The sequence below is a fragment of the Astyanax mexicanus genome, chromosome 15 (assembly GCF_023375975.1).
Source record: "Astyanax mexicanus isolate ESR-SI-001 chromosome 15, AstMex3_surface, whole genome shotgun sequence".
Classification (NCBI taxonomy): domain Eukaryota; kingdom Metazoa; phylum Chordata; class Actinopteri; order Characiformes; family Acestrorhamphidae; genus Astyanax; species Astyanax mexicanus.
In genome coordinates, this window is record NC_064422.1 from 7283246 (window position 1) to 7306873 (window position 23628).

General features: G+C 38.3%; 2 protein-coding genes across 5 annotated transcripts in view; one reads left to right on the forward strand and one right to left on the reverse strand.

Annotated features, from left to right (window-relative positions):
- Positions 1–191: 191 nt before the first annotated feature.
- noc3l (NOC3-like DNA replication regulator) lies at positions 192–18715 on the forward strand. Its single transcript, XM_049465029.1, has 21 exons — positions 192–377; positions 4927–5137; positions 5263–5386; positions 6497–6654; positions 6877–6942; positions 7243–7373; positions 8200–8361; positions 8715–8808; positions 8894–9069; positions 9970–10098; positions 10226–10357; positions 11361–11441; positions 11636–11736; positions 11855–11927; positions 13950–14013; positions 14490–14561; positions 15483–15664; positions 16122–16250; positions 17148–17245; positions 17506–17590; positions 17944–18715. Exons 1-21 carry the CDS (start codon positions 375–377, stop codon positions 18067–18069), a joined length of 2397 nt encoding a protein of 798 aa, XP_049320986.1. The 5' UTR covers positions 192–374; the 3' UTR covers positions 18070–18715.
- Positions 18428–23628, reverse strand: part of plce1 (phospholipase C, epsilon 1) — a 133124-nt gene continuing 127923 nt past the window's right edge. For 3 of the 4 annotated variants that reach the window (XM_022669336.2, XM_022669337.2, XM_022669338.2), the window contains 3 exons: positions 23097–23309; positions 22827–22941; positions 18428–20328 (listed from right to left, as the gene is read on the reverse strand). In XM_022669336.2, the coding sequence (XP_022525057.2) occupies positions 20180–20328; positions 22827–22941; positions 23097–23309 (477 nt within the window). In that variant the 3' untranslated portion in view covers positions 18428–20179. Of the gene's footprint in view, positions 20329–22712; positions 22942–23096; positions 23310–23628 lie in introns of all 4 variants that reach the window. The other variant, XR_002649894.2, reaches the window with a different exon arrangement.

Sequence of the window (23628 nt, forward strand, 5' to 3'; positions counted from 1 at the left end):
TTAGCGTCTAAAAATCGAATAATGTAGAAAAATACAATTTTCAGTTTGTTAATTTTAGGTAAAATCGACTAATATCAGTCAAAAATAGTTTCAATTTTGGATTCTCGCGGTCTCCCTCTAGCGGTGTGCGGTGATTTACTGAACCGTCTCCGTCTCCGGCTCTGTCTGCGCTCCTCCAGGCCGCTAGAGGGCAGGTCAGAAACACGGCAGTGTGCGCTGGGGGCTGTGGTGTGTGGTGGAGAAGAGCTGGCTGTGAGAAACATGTGTTTGAGCGAGTTTTTTCTTATTTCAGGTTATTTTATAAAGTTATAGCTATAGAGGAAGCGGGAGTCGGTTCAGCTGTTACCGGTGCGGAGTAGGAGTCGGTTAAGAACATGGTGAGTGAAATGTTTTATCAGTTATCCGGTTATTTAGGTTAGTTTACCCGCTGTTTAATATTTAGCTATAAATGTACACGCACGCTGTAACGTTACTGTGTTTCTCCTGAAATGCAGTGAAAAGTCCGTGTTTAATTCGGGTTTTAGGTCTTCTAAAGTGAGAGAACATGTTTATAGAAAGTGCTACTCTGAGTTTGCTTTAGGTTTTGAGTAGTTGGTTAAGTTAGTTATATTGGGGATAATAAAGCTACAGGCCTGATTCTGAAAAAGGGTGTTAATTAGAATGACTTTAATGGAAGACGTTTTTAGCCTATTACAGATTGTTTTAGCTTATAAACATCTCTTTAATGCAGTTGTTACTAGTAAAAACTTTTAATTATAGATATCAGCTGTATACTAATAATGATAATGGTTCCCACCTGGATTTAAATGAGCAGTTATGTAGGAGCCTCCTATTGGATAATTAGTGTTTGGGTCATTATGTTTCATCTGGCAACGAGTTATTTAAGTTATTTAATTCTCATTTGTTGTCATTGTAGTGGTTATGTAGTTTTTGTTGTAGTTATCGATACATTACGTCAAATATCGATATTTAATATCTTTGCATAATTTTATTTTATTTAATTGTTTTGTCAACTTTAGTTACACAGTTTAAAAATATTTAGTGTAGCGTAGTTCTTTAGATAGTGTTCTACGTAGAAATTCTAACCTCAGCAGAACTAACTGTTTTAATTTATGGCAGTTTATGGCTGTTTCATAGCATTGGAATAATAAAAAAAACATGTTTAGAAGAGTTGCAGATTGACTGACTTTCATTTCTAGTATTAATTTCTTTATTTAGTTGAGTAGTTCTTGCCATAACATGGATTAAACATTATTTAAATAGAGCTATTCACTGTATACCTGTAACTCTACCTCTTCACAACTTTACAACTGACGCTCTCAAACACATTAAGAGGCAAGAAATTCAAGTAATTAACTCTTGATGAGGCACAGCTGTTAACTGGTGGAGCGAGCCTGAGAGGGCGTACACATAGTAAGAGTGACAAATCCTGAGCATCCTGATTGGCCTCTCTTTTTGTGTATTTGGCCAATGAGGTTTTAGTGTGGGGGTGGGAATTGCAGCGCGTGAGAGAGCGTGAGAGACGTGGGTAAAGGGTAATATCAGCGCTTTGTCTACTGAACACAAACACATTTAACTCCACAATACTCTACAGTCTGTCTTTACTAGTTCTGTACAGTTTAAATTCTGACTTCTATATTACCCGTGATTAAAGTTAAATTACTGCAGAGAGCTGCTGAGAGGAGTTTAAACAGGATTCACTCCTTCATTAACATTAATAACGTTAGTTAAACTAACGCTAGCTGGATAAGTGTTAGAGATACTGATCTTTTCACTCCAATAAAATGAAGCTATATGTAATAGTAATTACAGACAAAAAAAAAACTTTTTCTTAGACAATCATTCAAGGAAGGTATCTCTAGTAAATAAATAAAAACGTACAAGTATCCTACCATCTCCTGAAAATAACATCCAGTCTGTTCGAATGTTTCTATTATATACTTTTTAATATAATGTTCCTTTAATATAATTTTTAGTTTAATATAGGTACATCAAACTATCAAAATGTACTGCAAAAACGGTCTTGGGGGCCTAAATGTTTAGCTCTCCTCCCCAGTAGGAAGTACAAACATAGAGCAGGACAAAAATAATTGTGACTAATTAAATAAATAATTGGCAGATTAGTTGATTACTAAAATAGTCATTAGTTGCATCCCGAGTACTATATGTAGTATATTTTTTATGCTAACTTGTGTATTTTGCTGTAGGTTATTTACATTTTATTTGTATTCTGTTTTTTTACATAATTATAAGATCTAAATGTTAATAACACTCATGTTGTTGTTGTTGTTGTTGTTGTTGTTGTTATTATTATTGTGGCAACAATATAGAAGAAAATATTCAACTTTGTGCTTAGTTGGGCACCGATTTATAGAGACCAACATTACAGAATCAGGCAATAAATGTCCAGATGAACCAGCTTTTTAAATGTGAACACTTTTTTTTTATCTCTGTAACTGTAGCTAAATATTTTTAATTGCTGCAGCCACATGTTGGCTAAAACCACCAAACAACACATTCTTTCTCACCCTGACCTCTGAAACAAGGACTACTGCTTCAGTCTCCAACATTTTTCCTGCTCAAGATAAACGGGAAATCCCACATTTAAGTATTAATTGAGTGATTTGTGTGGGCGGTATGTAGGAGGAATATGAGGCTTGTTTACTTGCGGACATTTCAAAGCAGATGTGATTTATAAAGAGGAAACAGCGTACCCGCTTTTTAAAATCAATAATCAATTAAAAAATTGAATTTTTTTTTGGCCTGCACACCATTTCCTGGTTTTACAGGTGCTGGTCAACGAATTAGAATAATTTGAAATGAAATTCTTTGAATGCATTTTTTGTGCAGAAAGCAAATCAGGTGTTCACCGCACCTGTCCTACTCGTTAGACTAATCACAGAACTCGTTACCTGGAAAAAAAATTTGCTCAGCTGAGCTTTCCAAAAGGCCCATTTAGGCCATTTAACTGTGACACTGTTGTTTTATTGAATTAGAATAATGGAGAAACCGTTTCATTGAATTAGAATAATTTTTATTATAATTACAATCATCACTTTCTCAGTATTTTGTGGCTGCCCTCTTGGCTTGTATGACTGCCTGAATCCGCGGCATCGATTTGACCAGCTTGTCGCAAGTTTCCGCACTCACAGCTTCCCAGGCAGTGGCGATGTTCTGCTTCAGTTGGTCCAGCGTAGTAGGCTTTCTGTCGCGAATTTTCCGCTTGACGATGGCCCAAAGGTTTTCAATGACATTGAGGTCAGGCGAGTTGGCCAGCCATGCCAAAACTTCAAGCTGTTTTTGAGTGAACCAATCTTTGGTCGACTTTGCTGCATGAGCCGGTGCAAGATCCTGTTGAAATATGAAGTCTTCTTCGCCGAACTGTTCCTCAACAGTCGGAATCAGGAACGTTTCCAGAACATGTTGATATACGGCAGCATTGACAGTCTTCTTGAGGAAGCAGAGTTTCCCTACACCTCGAGCGGACATGCATCCCCAGACCATAACGCTCTGGGGAAACTTGACGGATCTTTTCACGCACTCGTGGTTGTAGGTTTCGCCACCACGATGCCAGACACGAGGATCTTGGTCACCGAAGGAGATGCAGAAGCGTGATTCGTCACTGAAGACCACTTTCTGCCAGTCTTCAGCAGTCCACTCGCCGTGTTCTTTGGCCCACTTCAGCCGTTTCTCCATTTGTTTCTTGTTCAGCATCGGTTTTACTGCTGGAACGCGAGATTTGAAGCCGAGTTCGCGCAGACGACGGTAAGTGGTTGATCTGGAGACGTCAGCGCCGGTCTGCTTGTTCCACAAGTCGGTGAGCTCGGAAGTGGACTTGAACCGGTTGCTGACTGCGATCTTTCTCAGCTGCTTGTTGTCGCGAGCAGAAGTTTTTCGGACGCCGGAACAGTTGGTGCGCTTGCTGCAGTTTTTCTTGAGAGCTTTGCAGACGGAAGACTGGCTGATGCCGAGCTGCTCAGCAGTTTTAGTTTGGGTCAAGCCTTGTTGGCGAAGGGCTTGAATTTGAGCCACTATTCCGGTTGAGAGGTCGCGCTGCTTACCCATGATTGATTTTACAACTTAGAAATTCTACTCAACCCTGACTTTATACTGCACAGTGAACACTCTTCACAGAAAACAAAAATTCGAGCATTTATTCTAATTCAATGAAACGGTTTCTCCATTATTCTAATTCAATAAAACAACAGTGTCACAGTTAAATGGCCTAAATGGGCCTTTTGGAAAGCTCAGCTGAGCAAATTTTTTTCCAGGTAACGAGTTCTGTGATTAGTCTAACGAGTAGGACAGGTGCGGTGAACACCTGATTTGCTTTCTGCACAAAAAATGCATTCAAAGAATTTCATGATTGCACTATTTCAAATTATTCTAATTCGTTGACCAGCACCTGTAGTGTGTACACACATTTTGACTCCAGAATCTACATAGAGTTTTATAAATGAGTCCCCAGGTGACTCTGCTTCATAAAGCTGACTGAGAAAATGCAAAGATGTGCAAAGTGGTCATCTAAGCAAGAGGATCTGCTTTAAAAAATCTAAATAATAAACAAATTATCTAATTAATTAATCAAATATAAAACTGGTTTGTTTTTTCTGGTTTAACATTTTTTACTCATTAAATAATTCCAGATGTTTGGTTGAGTTTGATATTAATCTTAAATTGCTGAACTTGTTTTAAATAATTACAAGTAGTGTACAACGGTTTGACTGTTACTGTATATAAAGATCCACAGAATCAAAGTATTGTAATACCATCATTATTATGGGCTGTGTATTGTGATGTGATGTAATATATGTATAGAGAGATTCCCTGTCATTCCCACTCCTGTCAATGTGCTGTATATTTTTAGTACAGGTCAGAGTGTTGTGTTTATATTTTTGACAATATTTGCTTCATCTGTATGTCTAGGCTTTAAAAAGGCAGAAAAAGAAGAAGCCCAGCTTCCGTAAGCTGCTCAAAACCAGTAATGTGAAGCTTGAGAACAAGCTGAAGAATCGTCAGTTCAAGCAGCAAAGCACCGCAAAGAAGCAGCGCAAGGAACAGAGGAAGCTCCGGCAGGCCATCAGCGATGTGTCCCAAAAAGCGCCGAAGCCTCTGGAACATTACAAGACCAAACCAGGTGGGAATGCTCAGTAGTCTCCACCTGCTGTTTTTTGTTGATTACATTTGTGATGTAATTTGATGAAAAACAAGTATTGTTATAGTTAGTTTAATATCCTACTGGTTGTGTGATGTGATACACAGAAGATGAGGAGGATGAGGAGTTCCTGGAGTCACTGCCCACAGACATGATGGAGGAGGATGACCTGGAGGAGATCAGAGCGATGGCCCAGAAAGCTTCTTTCATCACAAGAGATCTTTCTTCCAGGTTGGACAGTGTATTGTCTCATTGCACTTCGCTGTTTAGATAATTACACTCAATTAAAAAAACATAATGCACCCAGAAGCAGCTGTTGGAATGGATTGAGGCTTTATATATGTGTGAATGTAATGATGATGTATATAAATTATTATGTTAAATATTGGCATGGATGGATTTATTTATTGGGGAACTTGTACAATTAATTAGAGGCTCTAGTTACCTGTTGGGCACCTCCAGCCTGGATCCAAGATGAGCTAGGGGTGGGCATGGATGTATACAGGTTGCATATGGCCTCCTGTGGCACGTTTGCTGTTCAAATCAATGCTTAATTTTAGGGCTGCAACAACTAATACATCAAAATAAATTATTAAAATAATTGGAAACTAATGCAATAATTGATTAGTTGGATCTGTGTTATTTTACACGAGTTCAAGTTTTTTTTTTTTTTCTCTCTCACTCAATCCTCCTAGAGCAAGATGAGTCTAATTCTTAGTAAATGTTTATCTCTTTCCTATTTAGTGAACAAGTTAGCACTAGCATTTTACCAGAGTTTTCACTTTCACCTTAAATGTGGGAACTCAACCAGGAATTCCAAATTAAGCCATAGCTTTAGTTAAGCTAACATTTGCAACAAGTTCTATTGTTTCTCTCGCTCAATGTTACTAGAGCCTGCTAGAGTAGTTAAACAAGACATGTCTCATTTTTGGTCAATTTGTATCTCACTCGCATCCAAATCCAAGACATTCTGTCTCTCTCTGTTCATCATAATCATCGGTACTGCACTTTTATTTAACTTGAGACAATGTCTCAAAACACCTATTGTCTCATTAGTGATTTCTACCAACAGGAGATAGTGTACATAGGGTGCCACACAATTGCATACTACCTAGTAATACTAACAAGTTTTAGAGTATAAAATGTGCATTATAGATTAATAAAATGTAATAATTTAAAGTTTGTTGCCCTATAAAAGTAATTGCATAATTATGCTAAATTATCATTTTATCAGTGGCATTGAAATTGGTGATAAAAATAACACTCATCAATCATCACTGTTATAACTGCTAACCTAATACACCTCACTGTCTTAATTTGTATTCTTGTGTGTAATGTCAGTGCTCCTGTTCATGCAAAGAAACGCAAGTCAGACCAGCCGCTGGAAAAGTACGAGAAGATGCCGAGAAAGATGCAGCAGTCAGACGAGAAGGAGCTGATTCATTTACTGCCAATCAAAGACAAGAGTGGCCTTATCCCCCAGAGCATGGAGAAGCCAGGTGTGTGACTGTCTGTCTGTGTGTGACTGTCTGTCTGTGTGTGACTGTCTGTCTGTGTGTGACTGTCTGTCTGTGTGTGACTGTCTGTCTGTGTGTGACTGTCTGTCTGTGTGTGACTGTCTGTCTGTGTGTGACTGTCTGTGTATATGTGTGTATGGTTTGGGCAGAGTGTGAGATTGTAGATGGAAGCAGTTGTGTAACTGGTTTTGTTATGGTTTGTAGTGGTACAGAAAGCAGATGAGGATGAGCATGATGAAGAACCAGAAGACCAAGAGGAAATGGAGCAAGGTGGGTATTCAGACTTGAAGTTAGTAATGTTGGTAGTGGTTTATTAGAGTGGTTCAGTGATTAGAGTGCATGTTGGCATTCTTAGCAATACCAGTTATTGAAAATACGTTTTATGGGATTTTGCACTTCCAGGCAGTTGGAAAATACTTGGTGTACGACAGATTTAATGAGACACTGATCGTTAGAAGTGATAATAAACAGTATAATACAACTGCCAAAATGATCTTTTACAGTGTAATATACAAACATTTACAGCGGATTAAGTTGTGTAAAATATAACTTCATTTGATTTGTATGCAGAGGAACAAACAGAGAGTCTCCTGAATTTGAATCCTGAAGAACAGCTTAAGCTTCGCTCACAGAAACTCATGGAGAAGAAGCTACGAATTGCTGCTTTGGGTTCAGCGATACTGGCAGATCCAACCTGTAATGTAAGACACACAGCCTAATGCAGTTCATTCATTCATTCATTAGTTAATTTTTTCATAAACAAAGGCAAATATTACAAATTATTATTTTTTTTATTACATTTGGGTGTTCCAATCACTTCCAGGTCCACAGGTGTATTAAAACCACAGCTAGTCATGCAGTCTGCTTCTACAAACATTAGTGAAAGAATGGGTTGCTCTCAGGAGCTCAGTGAACTCCAGCACTATGGTACTGTAATAGGATGCAGCACCTGTGTAACAAGTCCAGTCATGAAATTTCACTACTCCCTACTGAATATTCCACAGTCAGCTGTCAGTGATCTCATAACACAGTGGAAGCATCTGGGAATATCAGCTACTCATTGCAGAGAAATTGAGATTGGTACTTGTCTGTCTGCATTTTGCCAGGTGTAAAGTTTGATAGAGGTGGATAATGGGCCCGACCCTCTTAGTTTCAGTGAAAGAAACTGTTAATTGTTCAGCAGAAAGATTAAATTTGGGGATGGCCCCTTTTTGTTCCAACATGAGGCAAGGTCCATGAAGACATAGATGAGTGAGTTTGGTATGAAAGAACTGGACTGGCCTACACAGACTCCTGACCTCAACCCAATAGGACACCTTTAAGATGAAGTAGAGACTGTAAGCCAGGCCTTCTAATCCAACATCAGTGTCTGACCTCACAAATGTGCTTCTGGAAGAATGGTGAAAAATTCCAATAAACACTAAACACACTCCTAAACCTTGTGGATGAATCTGGTATAGCTACAAAAGGTAGGCCAACTTTACCGGTATATTAATCCATATGGATGGATGTGCTGCTGTGTTTCAGATTAAGAAGCTGAAGGAGCTGAGGGCCATGCTGATGGAGACGGACTCCTGTGTGGCGGTCACTGTCAGGAAGCTTGTTATGGTCTCATTAATGGAAATCTTCAAAGACATTGTGCCATCCTACAGGATTCGACCACTGACTGAAGCTGAAAAGGCTGTTAAGGTATTGGCTTAGTTTACTGCATCACTCCCTTCAGTTTAGAATAAATATCTGAAGATCAGTCGATCAAATAAAAACAAATAATTTGAACACTGAATTTATTACATTTTACCATCATTCACAATGTAGCTGAACTTTATACAAAAGACACTTTGCAAAATTACAGTATGTTAAAATCATTATCGTGAGATGCCCTGAGATTCTCACGCCTAGTCAGTGTTTATCTTAACACACAGTTGGTGGCTTTTCCCCTATTTTATGTGTTTACACTGTATATTATCTATAAAAAAATAGCATCTGTATTTTTTATTTCTAATACGGTAGTATCAACGTGTTTTTGTCTCTTTTATTCTCAGGTCAAAAAAGAAACAAAGCAGCTGAGGGAGTTCGAGGAGGGTCTAGTTAGTCAGTATAAATTCTATTTGGAGAACTTGGAGCAGACGATCAGAGGTAAAGCCAGCTATCAGCACTTTCATAAGCATCTTATGCACTGTGTAGAGCTTTCAGAGTGTTAACTGTTACCTTTTTACTGCAGACTGGAAGCAGAAGAAGCAGAAGGGCAGCCAGGCCGTCTCTCTGAGCTGCTACAAGGGCCTGGCCGAGGTGGCCATCAGGTGTATGTGTGAACTCTTGGTGGCGCTGCCGCACTTCAATTTCCACAACAACATCACTGTAGTCGTGGTGTCCTTCATGAATGAATCCGTCAAGAAGGCAAGTCCCAAAACTTCATGTGTTCTAAAAACACTCCTTAACCTGTAGGACTGAAACGGTTAATGTGGAAGCATAAATAGCAGGATTAAGGTTTTTTTGTTATGTTCTGATTAATGTCTGAAGCTACTGCCCGATTAATCTGTTCAACTCCAACTGAAAAGCTCTGCCTATTATGTGACATTTTTACCAGCAAATCAGTAAATCCAGAGTGAAAATAAACCGTGTGCCATATTGTATCATATACACTATATTGTGATTTCATAAATCCAGAACATAACAGTATTCTCTCTTAAAAGCAGCCTATTATTGACAGTGCAGCTTGACAGATTTGTTTTTGCTATATTACATTTTACTTAGTTAAATTGCTTTTTGTTTACAAAATGGATAAAGTTTACAGATTTAGTGTTTGCTAAATTGTTATACTATAGAAAACTTAAGCATTCATTATGTTGCAGTAGTATATTCTTGAAATTAATTAAATATGTTTTTGTGTTTCTCATATTGCCAATAATATTATCGAAAAAAAATACCCTGAAATATTAGAGTGAGGCTATATATGCACAAAATGATTTTATTTTGTAAAGTGGTAAAAAGTTTCACTTTCAGTATTGGGTATGTGTTCTGTTGGGAAATAAAAATAAGTTGTTTTGTGATGTTTTGTAAGGTTTTACAGTGTTTCAACATTTTTTGTTATCATACAAGGAGAATATAATTATATTAATAATAGGGTTGTTTTTTATTTGCCTAGTTTGATATTTACTTAATTCAAATGTTACATTTCATTAATTATATAAATTGTTAGGGATTGTTAGTCGTGTTGGGTGGCTGTTGGGCTGTTTTTAATTTCTGGTCTGGTTTACAGTGTTACAGTGCCTGTAATTGTGATGTGTGCATTGGCAGGTGTCAGAGATGTGCTGTGAGGCGGTCAGGAAGCTACTGAAACAGGATAAACTGGGCCAGGCTTCACTAGCCACAGTGAGAGTCATCTCTGGACTGGTGAAGAGCAGAAATTACAAAATTAAACCTGCGGTAAATACAGTGCAATACAGTACATTGACATTGATTGCTTTTACCTCAGACATGACGGGATTTGTATTTTCTTTTTTAATTCTTCTGTCTGTCTGTGTCTGTCTGTCTCTGTGTGTCTGTCTGGCAGGTGCTCGACACTCTGCTTAGCCTGAGGATTAAAGAAGTGGAGGTGAAGAAAGATTCAGAAGATTTGGCTCCCAAGCAGAAATTCATGAACTTCAAAGAGAAGAAGAAGAATCTGTCCAGGATGCAGCGGAAGGTCAGCATCACCTTTTACACACTGTTTCCATCATCATGCGCATATTAATGATGACTTTCTGGAAGAGTGTGAAACTGTCAAACTGCTCCAGTGAGCAGAGTCATCATTACATTACATTACATTACATTAAATTTGGCAGACGCTTTTGTCCAAAGCTTCTTTAGTACAATAGTGAAGTACAAAAGTAATAGAAGTTAAAGGTAAAACATTTTTAGACAGGGCCTAAAGGAGATCAAAGGAGATAATGGGATAGAGGAGTGAAGGAGGGGAAGAAGGAAATGAGGTTAGAAGTAGTTAGTTTGAAGAGCTCTGTCTTCAGGAGTTTATTAAAGATAGTGAGAGATTCTCCTGATCTGGTAGTAGAAGGTAGTTAGTTAGAGGTGTTAGGAGAGTAAGTGTTATTTGAAGAGCTCTGTCTTCAGGAGTTTATGAAAGATAGCGAGAGATTCTCCTGATCTGGTAGTAGAAGGTAGTTAGTTAGAGGTGTTAGGAGAGTAAGTGCTCTTTGAAGAGATCAGTCTTCAGGAGTTTCTTAAAGATTCTTCTGATCTGGATCATGACTGCGGACCAAACAAAAGATCCTGAAGCTGTAACAGCAGAAGCTTATGCACTGATCAGCACACTCACTATAAAACTGTAGAGTTTACAGATGATTTATTCTAGAACACAACTGAAGAGTGATGTGTGCTACACACTCCTCCTTTCAGGCACTGAGTGGAGTGGTTACAGGTAGATTAAGTGAATCTAATAAACTTACATTTCAACATTTCAATAAGAGCCCATTAATGTGAATCAGCTGGCTGTCAACTTCAGTTGTGAACCAAAGTTGACATAGTAAACTATGCAAATGTATTATATTAAATGACCATTATTTTAGTGCCTTAAAAATGACCATATTGTTTATTGCAGTTTTGTCTGGGACAATAAAACGTCCAAACAAAAATAGTAATTGTGACTTGATTGATGTATTGATTGATTGATTGATTGGTCGTTTCCTCCACAGTGGAAGAAAGCTGAGGAGAAGCTGCAGAAAGAGCTGCTGGAGGTGGAAGCATTGGAGAGCAAAGACAAAAAGATCAAACTGGTAAAAAAAAAACAAATATATATATATATATATATATATATATATATATATATATATATATATATATATATATATATATATATATATATATATATATATATATATATAATAAAGTAAAAATATATTCTGTTCTGTTTCTGATCCAGTAGAAATCTGATTAAAGCTCTCTTTATCCTTGTTGCTTTTTTTTCCAGAACACAGAAACACTGAACATAGTGTTCCTTATTTACTTCAGGATATTAAAAAAAGCCCAGAAATCCGTCCTGCTCCCCTCCGTTTTAGAAGGTCTTGCAAAGTCAGTGGCTGGTGCTCTTTATTTCACACATTTACCTCCTCATTTAATTCCTAATTCCTCTAACCTGTCCTCCCTTCAGAGCTCATTTCTTACAGTATTTATTTCTGTTCTCTTTAAGGTTTGCTCATCTGATTAATCTGGAGTTCTTTGATGATCTTCTGAGTGTTCTCCACAGCCTGGTCATGTCTGGAGTGAGTATGTTACACACAGAGTGATTTTTGGTATTAGTCTTTACTCTTTAAATAAAATAACGTGTATTTTGTGTATCATGCTGTGGTGTTTTAAAGCTTATAAACCTTATTATTAGTATTATTTTGGCCTAAAACTTAATCAGATTTACACACATTTCCTTAACGTAGATAAAGGGAACCTAAAACAGTGTTGAATAATGAGAGAACAGTAAACCTTCAGTTTAAGGGTTTCAGTTATCAGACTGTTACATTATTTAATGTATTGAACTGGTTATTGAAGCTAACGTTTAGGCCTGTCACAATAATTATATGATTGACTTATTGTACACTGTTCAGACTTGAATGTCCAGAATGTTGACTTTGTTTAAAACAGTGGTTCAGTTTTATTTAAGTTAAAGTTGTTTAAATTTGAATCAAGCACATGCAAGAGAAAAAAGGGGCGAGAGAGGAAGAAACGCACTCCTAGTGAGAGTGACAAATCCTGAGCATCTTGATTGGCCTCTTCTCATGCTTAGTTGGCCAATGAAGTTTCAGTGTGGGTGGGACTTGCAGGGCGGGAGAGAGAGCTGTAGAGTAGCAGCACTGTGTCCATTAAACACAAATAAACACATTTAACTCCACAATACTCTACAGTCGGTCTTTACTAGTTCTGTACACTTTAAACTCTGACTTCTATATTACCCGTGATTAAAGTTAAATTACTGCAGAGAGCTGCTGAGAGGAGTTTAAAAAGGCTTCACTCCTTCATTAACATTAATAACATTAGTTACACTAGCTGGATACATGTTACATAGATACTGTACTCTGTTTACTCCATCAAAATTAAGCTTTGTTATAGTAATTATAAATTTATAGTTATAGTAAAAAATAAATAAAGTAAATGCATCATAGAATCTCTTGAATATTACATCCAGTCTGTGTGAATGTTTTCTATTATATACTTTGTAATTTTTTGTGTAATATAGGTACGTCAACTATCAATGTTAAGGTTTAGCTCTCCTCACCAGTAGGAAGTACAAATGGATGGTGTGACAAATAATCACCACTAATCGAACAAATAATCAGCAGATTAGTCGACTACTAAAATATTCATTAGTCGCAGCCCTATTTCAGTGGCATAAAATATTCATAAAATGACTAATATTGTTTATTGCAATTTTTTTAGGGACAATATATCAATATATTGTCCACACAGATATAGTTATTGTGACAAGCCTAGAGACTCAATTGGTTTAACTATCCTGCTAGAAATATCCTTTTAATCTCAGACTCGTGTGTCCGTGTGTGTGTCCGTGTGTGTGTCCGTGTGTGTGTCCGTGTGTGTGTCCGTGTGTGTGTCCGTGTGTGTGTCCGTGTGTGTGTCCGTGTGTGTGTGTGTGTGTCCGTGTGTGTGTCCGTGTGTGTGTCCGTGTGTGTGTGTCTGTGTGTCTGTCTGTGTGTCTGTCTGTGTGTCTGTCTGTGTGTCTGTGTGTGTGTCTGTGTGTGTGTCTGTGTGTGTGTCTGTGTGTGTGTCTGTGTGTGTGTCCGTGTCCGTGTCCGTGTCCGTGTCCGTGTGTGTGTCCGTGTCCGTGTGTGTGTCCGTGTGTGTGTGTCCGTGTGTGTGTGTCTGTGTGTGTGTGTCTGTGTGTGTGTGTCCGTGTGTGTGTGTCTGTGTGTGTGTCCGTGTGTGTGTGTCCGTGTGTGTGTGTCCGTGTGTGTGTGTCCGTGTGTGTGTGTCCGTGTGTGTGTGTCCGTGTGTCCGTGTGTGTGTGTCTGTGTGTCCGTGTGTGTGTCTGTGTGTTTGTGTGTCCGTGTGTGTGTCCGTGTCCGTGTGTGTGTCCGTGTCCGTGTGTCCGTCTGTGTGTCCGTCTGTGTGTCCGTGTGTGTGTCCGTGTGTGTGTCCGTGTGTGTGTCCGTGTGTGTGTGTGTCCGTGTGTGTGTGTGTCCGTGTGTGTGTGTGTCTGTGTGTGTGTGTGTCCGTGTGTGTGTGTGTCCGTGTGTGTGTGTGTGTCCGTCTGTGTGTGTGTCCGTGTGTGTGTGTAGGATCTTTCACACAAGGAGAGTCTTCACTGCATTCTCACAGCCTTCCACATCCTCTCCGGTCAAGGTCAGTCCTGATTTTCTCCTCATTCTCATTATTGTTTTTATTGGCTTCACAATAAAGATCACAAACAGTCGTATTTATTAGAGATAGAATGATCGATCAGGTGTGTATCAGTATTAGTTAGGCGTGGCAAAAATTAGCAGAAATTACAGAATTTAAACAAAGTTAAATAGGGAATTTGGCACCTGGCAATCGATTGCAATGAGTGAAAGTTGAAAGACGATCAGTAGTCAGCCCCAAAACACTGATCGATCGATCTGTAGTACTTACAAAAAGAATTACATTAAATTGCTTTTATTAATCATCACTAGTTAAGACATTATTAAACATTAATACTTTTTAATGCTTGTAAATGTTGTAATTATTCATTAATTGAGACATTCTTCTTATTATTAGCAGTAGTAGTATTAGTATTGTAGTGCTACTGATTTATCCAGAGTCATCTCTTTATCCTCGCTAACAGTCTTTATTATTAACAGGTGACGTCCTCAACATCGATCCTCTGAAATTCTACACTCACCTGTATAAAACTCTGCTGGTGCTGCATGCAGGTGAGCTCATTTCACACTCTGTGTCCAGCAATATTCACACACCTGCTCTTTATATTATAAGTAGTATTTTTCTTTTCTTTTCTTTTTATCTATTTGAATGCATTTAGACACACTAAGATAAAGACTGATCAGACTTTGTTCTTAAACCACACTTTTCTTCCACTCCTCTCTGAATAGGACATTTATTTAGACTGTTCTTTACTTTTGTAATGTTCTATTTATTTAATAAGATCTTTTGCTAATAAAGGTATTTAAAAATACCTTAGAGTTAACTGTGTCCAATACATCTTGTATGATAAAAAAAAATAAACAGTGATCCCAGTAATCAATAAATGGTAATTAGTCAAAGCTAATTTAAAGTCTATGTAATATCTGGTGCCTAATGGCATATTTGGTCTGTACATATTGTGTCAATATAAGTCACTTATTTTATTTTGTCTGTCTTTTTACTTTGCCTGTATATAGATGAACAATCAAGAGTGTGTGTTAACTAATGCACTAATAGAAACAAATCAAATCAACACAAAATACATTAACTTACTAACTAAAAGCTAGAATTACAGTATCACATTTCAGAAGACCTCTGATCTGCTGATTACATTGTTTTTATACACTGAGATTTGTGATCTTTTACATCACTATTAAATACTTAAAAAAAGGACTAGATGATTTACTGCCTGAAAATGAGAGCAATTCTCATCAGAATCACTTGCCACAGGTTTTTAATGACACTGATGCATCTTTTAAAAAAGTGCTTTTTAGTAATATAATATAATATAATAAAAAATAGTAATTTTAGCTACAGTGTAATTTTGCTCTGTCAGTGTACTGGTAGTTGAACAGTAAAAAAAAATACAAATCCAAATGAGAAAAAAAATCCAAAAGAAAAACAGGCTTCAGTGTCCGTTTCTCTGTCTGCAGGTGCATCAAACACAGACATGACCATCGTCCTGAAGTGTCTGGACGTGATGCTGACCAAGCGGAGGAAGCAGGTCACTCTGCACAGAGCGCTCGCCTTCCTCAAGAGACTCGCTACACTCGCTCTCCACGTGATGCCCGACTCCTGCGTCGGTATCCTGGCAGCAAACAGGACGCTAATACACGTGAGTGATCATCCACAACATTTCTACATTCACTGAGCGTATACTACTGTGTAGTTCTATAATAACTAGAGACTGTATTTCTGTATCTGTTTCTCTGTATACTATATTATTATTATTATTATCCTTCTTTCACAGGGGAGAAAACCACCACTGATTAGCATGGTGGTGGTGTATGAGGTGTTAGTGTGTGTTGTGCTGCTACAGTGAGTGGATCAGATACAGCAGTGCTGCTGGAGTTTTTAAACACTGTGTTTAATCATCACTCACTGTCCTGCATTCTATTACACACGCCTACTTACAGCTGAAACACCTTGTAGATAAAGTAAAGTCAGAGACAGAAGCTCTGAATCAGCTGCTGCACAGTTTACACAGCAGCACTGCTGTGCTATATGTTCATGTTTAGTATGTTTTATTCTGGTGTCATTTTTAAGGTTTGTGTATCTGTGTTTGTGTGCAGACTTTCCCCAAGTGTGACATCCTGTTGGATAACGACATGCAGGGCAGTGGTGTGTACCTGCCTGAGCTTGATGAGCCGGAGTACTGCAATCCTCAAAACACCTGCCTGTGGGAGCTGCACACGCTCAAGGTAGCATGAGTGTATGGATGATTTTCACAGCAGTAGACTGGATCATCTGAATTATAAGATTCTGTGTTTATCAGGAGAAAAATATAAACAGAATAAAACGTAGGATGGTGGCTTAAATATGTGACTGATTACAAAACTACAACACAACTGTGGAGAGCAACAGTTCTGTTTCTCACATCCTCAGTGTGTTCTTTGCCGTGAAGTGCCATGTTGAAAATCCAGTGGTCAGTATGAGAGAATTGAACCCCCAAAAAATGTTAACAGCCTTGTTCCCTATTCACACATGAAAGGGACAATAAAACAATTAGGCACATGTTCACTGTGAGGTGAGATGAGATAAGGTGATGTGTACTCACTTGTGTTGCCAGCTATTTAGACATTAATGGCTAATGGTGTTATGGAGTACTTTCAGAGGAAAGTAAATCTATACTGCTACACCAGCTTTACACTCACTACTCTAAATTATATCAACATCCATATCCAGATAAGTTCGGGATTAGTTTCTCAGGGGGACGTCTGTGAAAAATCTTTCACACTTCTACTCAGTGCTTAAACTCTTGCATCCGGACTGCAATTGAAGAAAAGAAAAAAACAGGAGGACCAGTTTTTTTTTTGTTTGTTTTTTTTTTTGGCTTTCTTGGTCACATAACATTGCGTTCAGTAGCTCCTCCATTTCCACTCGCTGTTGTTTTTTTTACGTGGATCTCCGTGGAAACGCGTGCCCTAAGTGTAATTAAGGTGCACAGCAGTGGACAAATAGCTATTTTATTAAACGTGAGGAGAAGAAACTCAGACGTGGATCCGGAAGGTACTAAAATTACCGGAGGAGCACGGAGTTACACAGGAGCACAATGTATCTCTAGTTGTCACTGATGTGTGTGTGTGTGTGTGTTACAGAGACATTACCACCCCATGGTGAAAAAATATGCTTCTCATCTGTTAGCTGGAGCACCCAGTGAGGGTTCAGGAGCTCTCAGCATAGACCTGAGCAGAAGGTAAATTAAATAGTTAATTTTTAATTAATGTGCAAATTTTCTCTGAACCCAACTAGTCAGTTAACCAGCAGTTCATTCGGATGTGTGTTCTGATGATTGCTTCTAGTTTGCTGATTTAGTTTTGCAATAAAGCTACAAACGCTATTTGATTAAAATATAATAAATGATATGTGATATTAATATAGCTCCTATCCTGTCATACTATATCAAATAAACTTCATTCAGAAATAGTCACATTTTTTAACACAATGTTGTCACAGAGCCCCCAGCCAGCTGTTTGAAGATTACAGTGTGAAGGATATGACATTTAATCCACCAGTCATGGGACCACCATCAAAAAAGAAGGTAACTTCACTTCAATCATAAAAGAACACTGTTCTTTAGGGATGTACCATATATTGAGTTCTCTACATCTTATTCTGCAGACTCTGGTGCAGTCAGTGAAGGTTGTGAAGTTTATGGAAAAATATCAACTTCCTGCTTCGCCACATTCACGCCGTTCCCAGAATCTTTCTAAATTTGTTTACCAAACGACTGGCTGCATTTCTCTGTATAAATTTCCCTCATTTCAGTAGCACTTCTTTGATTAGAGTATCAGTTTTTGTTCAGGTTTTGATGCATTCATACTTTCCTTCATTACAGATTTTTTTTAATTTCCTATCACTATCCTGCCTGATTTCTCACTCTCTGTATTTCAGGAACATTTCCCGATCTATAATTTCTGTTATCTGGATTCGAATCTGAAGGGACAGATCGATGCAGCTCTCTCTATAGAAGATCAGCTGGAATCGCTGGACTTTGCTGCACATTTTGCACAGAAGTGATCTTTTTGGGGCTGGGAATTTATTTTATATCTGTCTGTTACTGTAAGACTGTTCAGATTAATGTAAAGGAAAGAGCCCCTCCCCACATCACTCCTATTGTAATGTTATCGGAGAACTGAATACCCAGTGATGCTGTACAGTTTAAAAGGTTTGGGAGTCTGATTTGGTTTGCATGCCCTCATCCGCAGCCTTCTCATGTTGGGAACACTGGACGTGATGAGGGAAATCCCAGTGCTGAATATTTTTATCACAATTGCTTACATGTTCAATATAAAAAAAGGAAAATACATTACAATTCTAACCAACCCTGGCCTGCCTCTATAAAACCTGGAAAATAAGAAAGTAGTGAGTTGTAAGATTTACACCACATTTTATTCATGTAAATATGCTGTAAAACAAATGACATTTCTACCCTTTCAAAGTAGACCAAATAAATTACCAGAACAGAAATAAGAATTACATACACAAGTGCAAAACAATGAAAGCAATTAGAAGTAGTGTCAAAACTACTATTACAGAAGGAATCTATTCTAATTAATACATTGAAATAACCAGTTTAGGTCCATTAATAAACATAAAAAAAACACTTGGTTAAAATTAAATATTAAGTACATTACAGATTAATAATACCAAAAAAAAAAACAAAGAAAGCTATACAGCAAAAAAGAAAACAACACTGCCAACATTACATCATACTGAAGCTGTCACTAAAATGCCAATGTAGTGTTTAAAAATCACCGTTTCATTTTTAAATATAGAAGTACAAACAATACATTTACTGACATGGTAAGAACTGGCTGGGGTAAAATTTACACCCTCTTATAAATTAGAAATGTGGATTTATTCATCAGAATGCAGATTTCTCATTTATATGTACAAGAACTAAACACTTGTAGCCAACCTGGGCTACAGTGTTCAATAAATACAAGAGAGGAAATAAAAATGTTCAACTAAGAAAAATAAGAAGTGAACATCTCGAGACCACGAAAAAAAAAGAGGCTCCTGACCTTCTCAAAGAATGCATTTGCTTTACATCATTTAAGGAATATCTAAGCTGTTATGTTGATTACAGTAAAATTATACAGCAAGAAATTAAAAACATAAAACCACCATTTACTTCAAGGGTCCACAGGTAAGTAGAGGTAGTGAGGGAAATTTCATACCCAAAACTTAGAAGTAAAATCGGATTTTGTAGTTTGAACTTGATATGCGCACACTTTAAAATAAAAAATATATATTGGGACCCAATGTTTAATATTCTGTAAGTGCGAGTGCTTCTTCAGTCCCAGGACATGCTTGTGCAACATGCAAAACATTCTATAAACAAGAAATTGACATTAAAATATTATTTGGGGGAGCACAAAGAAAATGCCAAATGTTCCCATAAAAAAAAAAACACTAGTAGTGTGTGAAAATAGCTTCTAAAATTGATGTACTTAAGAGGGTCCATTTAAAAATAATTGAAAATGTATGCCTTTCATAAGCATAATCAAATGTTTGGGGCTTACTTATTTCTTGTTAATACTTCTGGAGCAGCTACCTTACCATAACAAATAAATAACGACACATTGCACATTTTTAAGCAATCTCACCCCTTAATGAAGCATGGACTCCAGCATATTACAGCTAGAAGGTGTTTTTGTGCGACTTTTAAGAAAGAAAAAAAAATAAAATAATAAAAAGAGAATGAAATACATACCAAAAAAAGAACTAAGTTGGTACCAGGCTGGTATTTTGTAAAATTAAAACAACCAAAACTTAGAATCACAAAATAAAGCAAAAGCAATGTGCAAAACCACAAATGATAGTACATGTCTGCATTTCTCACAGTACTGTGAAAGATAGATAGAAAACGAAAAGAAACGACCCCAAACGACCACCAGCCCACTGCTGCCAAATCAGAGGAGGGAAATGAAGACGGAGTAAGAAGAAGAGTTACACCGACCTATTCTGACCCAACAGCAGGCTAATGCTAAGCGCTAACAAGCCTACTGAGCTACTGTCCCGCGCTGTTCCTCAGCCAGTGTGTGGGGTACTGGGAGCTCCTGCAGTGAAGCCTGAAGTGTGAGGCTCTGTGTGAGGTTTTAGTGCCGCTGCTGTTTTTGAACACTCACTTGTGGAGCTTCCAGTTCCACAGCAGTGGGAAGGTCCAGATTGAGGGAGTGCTGCTGTCTTCAGGACGTCCTGTTTCTACCTGCCTCTGAGAGCACAGACAGCCCTCAGCCACCCAGGCCTTTAGTCCAACTGACAACAGAGATCCTAAAAAAAAAAAAAAGATAGTCTAATTAAAAAAAACGAGAAACTGTACCGGTGTAACTAGTAAAACTGACTTTCATTAAACATGCACTGATTACATATAAACAAATCAGCTAGCCTATCTCCATCCACCACCCAACAAAAAGATACTGGTAACATATGCCTGGATAGCTGGATGGATGGGATAAGTGGATGGATGGATGGATGATTTATTGTATAGCTAGATGGTTGGGATAAGTAGATGGATGGTTGGTTTATGGGATAGATGGATGGTTCCGATAAGTACATGGTTTATTGGATAGCCAACAGGATGTTATAGTGGATGGATGGGTCAATGGATGGTTTATTGGATAGAAGGATGGTTGGGACAAGCGGACAAATGGATAGTTTATTAAATAGCCAGATGGGATGGTTTAGTGGATGGATGGCTGCTTGGGATAAGTGAATAGATGGAAAATGTATTGGATAGCCAGATGGATGATTTAGTGGGTGGATGAGTGGATGGATGGATGATTTGGATTCAACCCATACATGTTCACTTCAAGTCGCTCTTTACTTACAACCTATACAGGTGTGGGTGTTTCCCAAACTGCCCCCAGAGGTAACACTTAATAATCCATTTGCACACTGCATCCCATAACATTTGGCATGTTGAGTTAATTTGTTTGTTTGGTGAGTTGATGTGAAACTACCTGCATAAACAAAAGTAAATCTTATTCTAATTCAGTGAGCTTTATCAGACCCTCTACTTCTAGTAACTGTACATTATCATGATGGACCTATACTGGGGTCAACCCAGACATAAACCTGGTATTTGTGATATGTAGTTAATAAATTCATATTGGAGACTATACAGTGTACATCACTGATCATTTCTTGGTGACAGTTCGCAGCTTTCCAGAGCTCCTCCACTAAACTGCATTACAGTGTAATATTAGCATTACTACTAGTAAACTGTGAGGAAAATGTGATCATCAACCACTGAGATAAAAAGCAGGAGCACATCTGTCACTAGGAGCCACAGAGGCCATTCTGTTTAACTGGGGTAAACACACTGCACGTGCCACACAGGGTCCAGACACTGTACACATGCTATTAATCACACTTTAAATATAAACACTCTGATAGTGCAGCTTTGTCTGGGTTTGTTAATATTGTTAATGCCCACCAAGCCTGAACCGTTAAACACAGTCACCACTTAGCTCTGCCTTACATTAAATAACAGCAAATTGGTTGCACTATTAGGCGCACCTAAAATCCTTTAATTTTCCCCAAAAATGTCAGTGCGCTTTATTTAATCCGGTGCGTCTTATGTATGAATTTTACCAGTCAGGTATTAAGGAGCAGTAAAGCCACTACGCTGAAGAACAGAGTTATACAGGAGTTTTAGTTTAGTTCTCCAGCAGTATTAGCATTAGCGGCTAACCATGCAAAGCTCTTCGTAAGTATATCGCACTGTTACCTGCACGATTATCATGTTAAAAAAAGCTACATGGGACTAACTTCTAGCTAATATCGCCCGGTTTTCCAGAACACTCGAGGTTCCTCAGTGTAGTGCTGTCTGTTGGCATTAGCGGCTAACTGCTAGCCACTAAAGCTAATGCTCCAGCTGTAAATAAACAGAAGCGCTTTACTTACCCAAAAAACACTAGTTACTAGTGTGGGATAAAATGCACCTTATAATCTGATGCGTCTTGTGCATGAAAATAGACCAGAAAATACGGTTGTAAGTTTCCAGATGAGGATTTCAACTTAAAGTTAAATTTTTATTATCCATGCAAATGAATCCTTATTTTTACACCATTAACAAGCTAAAAGTAGCTCCATTTGTAGCACTTCATTGGTAGAATTCTAAGGCGCAGCAGTCAGGAGGACAGGGGGAAATTATCTCTACAATACTTTTCTGCATTTCTGCAGAATTAATTTTGCACTGTGTTCTCCTATCATAGCTATTCATTCATGGCTGTCAGTCAATTTAATCTTGGTTTTATTTTAAAATGCCAGTTCCCGGAGAACAAGCTGAAGGTACTGTGTGTATAAACGGTGTTATTAATAAACTACATGTGCACTTTCAAAGCTCTCAGTTTTTTTTTTTTTTTAAATGTCAGGGCCTCAGAATTCTACCAATGAAGTATGAAGCTATATTAAGGTTGTTAATGGTGTTAAAATAGTGATTTCTTTGCATGGGCAACACTATGCCCCTATCACTAGCATTGTAAGCCTGTTGGAAGCACCAGATAAAAGCGCTGTATTTCAAAATGCTGAGGATGAAGGTGGGCTACTTGACAAAAGTTTATACTCTTTAAAGTCTAATGTCCATTTTACACCAGATTTCTCACGGATTTACAACTAATTTCATCATGAGCTGATGGGAGGGGGATTCGCACCTGGCTGGGGCTCCATGCACTGCGCACACACAAACACACATCGCAGAGCGTGCGTTCACTCAGAGGCCTCAGGCAGAGGCGGAGCAGCGGGCCATGTTCCGCGCTCGTCCTTACTGTGCGCTGCCTCGTGTAGCGGAGGACCATTCACCGTCACACTGCGGCTGCGGCCCGTCAGCTTCCGCAGCTCACTGGCAAACGACACACCCCTCCGCTTATCCTCACGAGCAATCTGAAAATTAACACACACATACACATTCATGCTTTGAAGAAAATATGAGTTACTTTGTTCCAAAACAGAAACTGAAGCGGAGAAGTGCATTTTTTTAGGAGAAGATGCAGATGAAGCACTTGGTGACCTGTCTTGGTGGTGCTGGCCTTGTTTACCTGCTCTTTGAGTTTGAGGATGAACTTGCCGGCACCCTTCCACTTGCTCTGGGCCTGGAACACGCTTTCATGATCCTGCAGCACACGCTGACAGGGCTTGGCCGAGGACATCTTCTTTCCAGCCAGCTCACGGCTCACCTCCTCCATCAGCACGTAATCGCTGGGCTTGGGGTTACTCAGGATGCTCAAAGAATACTTGGCTTTGCTCAGCGTCTGTGATTGGTTGGAGCAGGAAGAATAATTGTGATTATCTTTGACTCGTCAGGAAGAGACTGGATTTGATTTATTAACTAAAAGCAAAACAATGCATTGCAGACAGTATGAACCCAAGATTTGTAAGGTTTGTTCTGGACAACTTCTTGTAAATTTTATTTATATACATATAAATACATAAATACAAATATCATGGCAGAATGTAATGTCCCCCCTTTCCATTTTTTGTCTGTGTTCCACACTAAGCATGGAGAACAGAAAGAGGAGAAGAGAACTTTCTGAAGATTTGAGAATTAAAATTTTGGACAAATAACAATCT